We start from the raw sequence: 6544 nt of genomic DNA on the forward strand, positions 1-6544 counted from the left end.
TCCAATGCTGGATATTACCAAACATTTAAATTTTTGCCAGTGTTACAGGAAGACATGGTACTCATTATTGTTAGTTAAATTTCTTCAATTCAGAGTGAGGTAGAGGGAATGATGGAATTAGAAAATCACCTTTTTTGCAACCATCTTAGTAAAGAATGTTGTGGGCAAGAATTGGATGCTATATCTAGGGGAGTGAAAGTCTGATAAGGAGCAGGATATTTGCACAGTCTCTCAGTATCACCCCACAGATTTCTTATTAGTGGCAAAAGGAAAAATAGTAGCTATGCAGTGGAGAAACTGGACACCACCTTTACTGGTTAATCAAAAATAGCATCACCAATGAGGAGCTGATAGACATCATGTGCCTCCACATGTGATATTCCAAGGACACAAATCACTTATGTAGTATTCCCAAGGGGAATCTAAACCTGACCATTCTATAAAATAACTGCATCACCAATGAGGAGCTGATAGACATCATGTGCCTCCACATGTGATATTCCAAGGACACAAATCACTTATGTAGTATTCCCAAGGGGAATCTAAACCTGACCATTCTATAAAATAACTGCATCACCAATGAGGAGCTGATAGACATCATGTGCCTCCACATGTGATATTCCAAGGACACAAATCACTTATGTAGTATTCCCAAGGGGAATCTAAACCTGACCATTCTATAAAATAACTGCATCACCAATGAGGAGCTGATAGACATCATGTGCCTCCACATGTGATATTCCAAGGACACAAATCACTTATGTAGTATTCCCAAGGGGAATCTAAACCTGACCATTCTATAAAATAACTGTATAAGTTATGTCAAAATCAAATGTCTCAGACAAAAGAAAAAAGTGTTGAAGATTAAAAAGACTAAAAACTAAATGTGATCAATTATCCTGAACCAGATCCTGTACTAAAGAAAAAAATACTAAAAAGACTGGGACAATTACCAAAACAATATGAACTATAGACTTGGTAACATTTTGTATCAATGTTAAATTTAGTGAATATACTGAACTATATGGGAACATCTTTGTCCTTTGGAAACAGACGTTAAAATGTTAAGAGATAAAGGGTCATGATATATGCAACCCATTCTCAAATGGTTCAAAGAAATAAATAATATGTGCACATAGTATATACATGTATAGAGAGAGTAAAAATTAGTGATTTTGGATAGAGTTTAGTGGGAGTTCTCTGTAACTATCTTGAAACTTTCTCATAAGTTTTAAACTATTTCAAATTAAAAGTTTAAAAATTATTCTTTTAGTTTTTTTTAAGAAATTAAGGTTGAAGATTTTTCATGTTTATTGGGGTTTTTTTATTGTCAACTACTTGTTCATATCATATTACCCATTTTTTCTTGGGTTGTTGGTCTTTTCTTATTGATTTCCACGAGTTCTTTCTGTATCAAGAAAATTAGGCTAAAAGTATTTTTCTTAGTCTTGACTTTGCTATAGTATTGTTTTTCCATCCCCAAATGGGTAAATTAGCAAATCATTTCTTTTTTGGCAACTAGGTTTTATGCTAAGCTTAGAAAGGCCAACGTCATTCTAAAATTATATTTTGGAAATTCCTTGTAATTTCCTTGATCATTCTAGTAAAGCAAAATTTTTGTTAGTTAAAAACTCCTTACATTTCTACTTATAATATTTGTATTATGTTTATCAAGGTATTTACCCTCATAACAAATTCTGAACATTCAGTTGTCCACAAATTCCCATTTTCAATAATAATCTTATCCCATTTAAGATTATGTAAGTGATTATAAATGAATAGAGCCACTGTGAATAGCATTCCCCAAAAACGTTAACAATTGTAATCTTTGAGAGGTAACATTTCAGGCAATTTTTACTTTCTTTATAATTTTCTACCTTGTTTAATTTCTCACAAAGAACACTATTACGAAATAGCCTTTTTTTTTTTTTTGTCTTTTTGTCTTTTTCCGTGTCCGGCAACGGATCGCAACCCTCAGTGTTGCCCCCGGACCGGACCGGGGACCGGCAACGGGATTGCAACCCTCGGTGTTGCTCCCGCGCCTCGCTCAGCCAGTGAGCGGGAACCGGTCTGTATGTGGGATCCGAACCCTCGGGTGGGAGCGCCACCGCGCTTCCCAAGCGGCGCACTATCCAGTGCGCCACCGGGCCGGCCCCGAAATAGCCTTTTTTATTGGCTGGCAGCATTAGATGTTGGGTATCTAAATACTAATTAATTTTCCGGTAACACCATCATTTGAAAATTCCACTTATAGTTTAAGAGCACTGTATATACATTATTTCACTTGATTCTCATATCTTTTCAGACATATAAATTCTTTCCCCTCTGTGTATATATGCGTGTATGCTAAACTGGACTTCTAATCCTTTAATAGGAATACTTCACAAAATGTTTAACAAACTTTAATGTATCCCATGTCTGCTCTGGCACAGATGCAAGCAGCAGCAGCCCCTGAGCTACCTGGTGGGAGAGAGGAGAAAAAGATGGAGCCAGTACCTTCCCAGATGTCTCTGTCCCTTCTTCCTTTTTGCCTTTCTTCCTTCCATTTCCCTTGGGTTGTTTCTGAACTCAGCCATGACCTGTGGTAACTACATCTGGGTAGGCCTCTCCTGAAGTAGCAGTGGGCTCCACCCTAGAACGACAGCAGCTGACTGGTCCACCTAAGCCAGAGGTGCTTAAAGTCAAACCTGGAACTTGAAAGCAGAGGGAATCCTAAATGTAAGCCTTCCTTTCCATGCCCTAGTACTCTCACCTTCTCCCTCAAAAGACTTCCAAGTATATTCTCACACCTTTACCCCTGGAACTTATTCAAACTTCAAGCAGCTTGGTTCTAAACACACAAAATGAGGACTCAGAAGTTCACACAGAAAGTGAGGAAGGGTGTAAATTATTTAGGTAAAAAGGTTTTTCAAAATTTAGGATGATAAACATTCTTCTGTAGTTTAAGATCAAAGGATAATTTTGATGTTACACTGAGACTGAAACCTTTGTCCCAGAATCCTCAGCCTGCTGAAATTAATAAGTTTCTGAAGGGATTTAGGGATTCAAAATTCCTTATTATATACAAAATGACCAGATTTTCCAATCAATAGTGTTGAAAAGCATTAGTACATTTAAGCTAATATCTTAAATATTATTAAGAAAGTTAGTCATGAATTAAAGACCTGAATGTCAAAGACAAATTCAAATGAAATTCCAGGTGCCCAATCTTCACCTAGGTTAGCAAAATTTATTTCCCTCACAAGATATTTATTAATAACAAAGGGAAAAACGTATCCTGACAATGAAGAAATCTCACAGATACTACTTATCCAAGAAATCAAAGTTAACTTCACCAGTAATAGGACAAAGAGATATCATGTGCTACCTAACAGATACAATGAGAAAAACACATGATCATTTCTGTAATAGTCCTGCCAAAAATGTAAAACCTGAATTGAATCATGAGGAAACATCACTCAACCCAAACTAAGGAATATTCTACAGAATAACTGACCTGTACTCTTAAAGTTAAGGTCATAAAAGAAAGACTGAAATGGAAATGGGTTAAGGTAAATTTAGGTTAGGCAAAAGCATCACGTCAGTTAATTTTCTCAGCTTGATAAAGGTACTGTAGTTAAAATCCTTGTTGTTAGAAATTATATGCTTAAGTATTCAAAGGTAAAGGGGCATCATGGCTGCAGTATATTCTCAAATGTTTCTGAAAAAAAAAATGTATATATATACAGAAACATACACCTGAAGAGAATGCTAAAAGAAATGTGGCAAAATGTTACATTTGGAGAATGTGGGTCAAGAGTATACAGTAATTCTTTATACACTATTTTTGCAACTTTTGTGTAAGTCTGAAATTGCTTCCAAATAAAAAAAAAAAATTTTAATAAAAAAATAGTTTGATTCTTCAGGGCCACACTGTCTTTCCTGGCTACTCTTAGCTTCAGCACTAGAGGGGTTTCTATGGGAAAATTCACTGGATAGACCTGGAGGACTCAGCCCTTTATCCCCAGCTTCAACCATATACTATTTATATGGAGCTGAGATGTAAAAAAAAAAATTATTTTATATATATATATATATAAGGAACAGTTATGAAAGCTTCAAATGTTCCAAGAAAAAAATGCACTTACCACTTTTTTGAACCCCCAAGTGAATTTACATTAATAAAAGGATTAGCATAGATGGTCATAAATCAATACTTCTCACCTCACTACGAAGAAGAGCATGCATGGCAGCCTCCCTACAGAGTGCTGTCAGGTCGGCACCAACATAGCCGACTGTCATTTCTGCAAGGAGACCCAAATCAACCTGACTAGAGATGGGCATCTTTGAGGTAATCACTTGCAGAATCGCTTTTCTTTGTTTAAGAGTGGGAGTCCCAATGACAACCTGTATGCAAGGCAAAAAAAAGAAAAATTAAAGTTTACCATTTAAAATATATTATTTTTTATCTTCACAAACATTTACAATAAGTTAGTGAACCATTATGGACTTAGCACCACGCACTTTTAAGTATACCTTAGATTCTGAATATATAAAAATTCTAATTTTCCAGAGGAGTTAACACTGACTACAAAGTTGCACAACGAAAATTATATATGTCATTTAAGAAACTTTTGTTATTTTTGAGAACCTACCAAGTTCTGGGAGCCAGAGATAGAAGAGCAAACCAGATAGTTTAGGTTAGGGCCCTGCCCTTATCGAGCTTATTCCGGAGACAGGTATTAGATGGTACAAGGAAGAAATCCACTACACTCCTGAACAGATTAAACTAAAAGTGTGCAATTATCACCTCTCTTTAGAATCCTATACCAAAATTCAAACATCGCTTAATCACTAAATTTCCAACTATTCTTCGGAAAACAAGAATCAATTTAGGACCAAACTTATAAAATAGGACAACTTTGAATATTCAACCTTCCTGGCAACTCAGGGAACAACTGTGGGTACTTTCTCAATTGCGGGACAGGATGCTGGTGTACTGACAAGGAATAAATAAATCCAGAAGAGTTAATGCCTGCTTTGATTTAGTTCTTCCGTACCTTCTCCCTTTTCATTTTAACTTACTTCTTGAGGCTATCCTTCTACTTTAAATTCTCACTCCAAATCTATAGGAGTTTAACATGCTTGTAGTAGACCTAATTCCCTTAAGAATTAATATTACTGATAACAGTACTCATCTTCAGGACCTGCACAACAAAACTAATCTCTAACGGCCATGCTGCTTCCCAGAACAATTTGGCTCTGCAGAAAAACAGGTCCCGCTCATTGATCATACGTGGCAAGAGAACGTGTTCTCTATATTACGAAGAGCCCCACTCCAGCCTCGCCGACTCCCAAACTTAAGAGGCAAACGCCTCCGAGCAACCAACCAAGGCCAGAAGAGGCCGACGTTCCAGGGACAATGGGCTAATCCGCCGGGCCTATTCACCTCTCGGTCAAATCTCCCCGGTCTGCGCAGCGCTGGGTCTAGTGCGTCCGGCCGATTGGTGGCTCCCACAACCACCACCTCGCGGTCCCCACTGATGCCGTCCAGCAGCGTCAACACCTGGGCAACCACGCGACTCTCGGGGACTCGGTGTGGCCCGCCCCGCCGGGGACACAGGGCGTCCACCTCGTCCAGGAAGAGAAGGCTGGGCCCGCGGCTGGCCAGCTCCTGGGCGCGCTCAAAGACCCGCCGCACGTTCTCCTCGGTCTCTCCAGGTCGGGCGCCCTGCAGCGCGGGGGCGCTCACGGCCAGCAACTCAGCGCCCGCCTCTCGGGCCACCGCCTTCACCAACTGGGTCTTGCCCACTCCGGGGGGACCCGCCAGGAGCACCCCGCGGGGCACCGCTAGCCCCAGCGCGGCCAGGGCGCGAGGGTAACAGAGCGGCAGGCGGAGGAGCTCCCGTAGCGAGTCGGCCGCCTCTGAAAGACCCCCCAGGGGCACCTCGGGCTTCGGCTCCGCTGCAGGCGGAGGCTCCTCGCTGAGGCCGATGCGGGTGCGAGGGGTGACCAGCCCGGCCGGATCGGGGCTGGGAGCTCCGCCGACGATGTGCAGGGCGGCCACAGGGCCAGGGGCGCCCGGCGGAGCGGCCACCACGTGGCCCCGGGAGACGGGTCGGTTCCTCAGCAGCTCCTGCGCCGCCTCCAGCACCACGGCCGGATTCCGAGCACAGGGGGCGCCCGCCCGCTCTCGCAACACCGGCCACACGGTGAGGCGCCGCAAGGGCGGACAGGGCACCAGGCGGAGGCGGCTCAAGCTGAGACTGCCCAGGGACTCCGTCGCCCCCACCGCCGCCCCGGGGCTCGCGCACTGCGGGTCCAGCTGCACAAAACCGTCCGCTCCGTCCCGCCGCGGCCAAGCAGTGCAGAGGCAGGAGCCGCCGTCCGGCAGCGAGATCTCCACCGCCGAGCCCAAGTGTGCGCCCAAGGTGCGGAGGGCGGCCGGGCCCAGGCGGCAGCGCTGGGTGCCCCGGTCCCTAGCTTCTAATGGTAGCAGCTTTAAGGGCGGCCCTTCGGGGAAGGGACCCGAGTCCGGAACCATTGCATACAGAAGAACGAGGCT

At 42.8% G+C, this 6544-nt stretch overlaps 1 protein-coding gene across 2 annotated transcripts in view; it reads right to left on the reverse strand.

The window, feature by feature from the left end:
* Positions 1-6544, reverse strand: part of SPATA5L1 (spermatogenesis associated 5-like 1) — an 18413-nt gene extending 11869 nt beyond the window's left edge. The window contains exons 1-3 of one of the 2 annotated variants that reach the window (XM_008585107.1): positions 5429-6544; positions 4204-4386; positions 2753-2755 (exon numbers count right to left, since the gene is read on the reverse strand). In XM_008585107.1, coding sequence (XP_008583329.1) covers positions 2753-2755; positions 4204-4386; positions 5429-6523 — 1281 coding nt within the window. In that variant the 5' untranslated portion in view covers positions 6524-6544. The remainder of the gene's footprint in view (positions 1-2752; positions 2756-4203; positions 4387-5428) is intronic. The other variant, XM_008585108.1, reaches the window with a different exon arrangement.

Source organism: Galeopterus variegatus, unplaced genomic scaffold, assembly GCF_000696425.1.
Source record: "Galeopterus variegatus unplaced genomic scaffold, G_variegatus-3.0.2 Scaffold3454, whole genome shotgun sequence".
Lineage (NCBI taxonomy): Eukaryota > Metazoa > Chordata > Mammalia > Dermoptera > Cynocephalidae > Galeopterus > Galeopterus variegatus.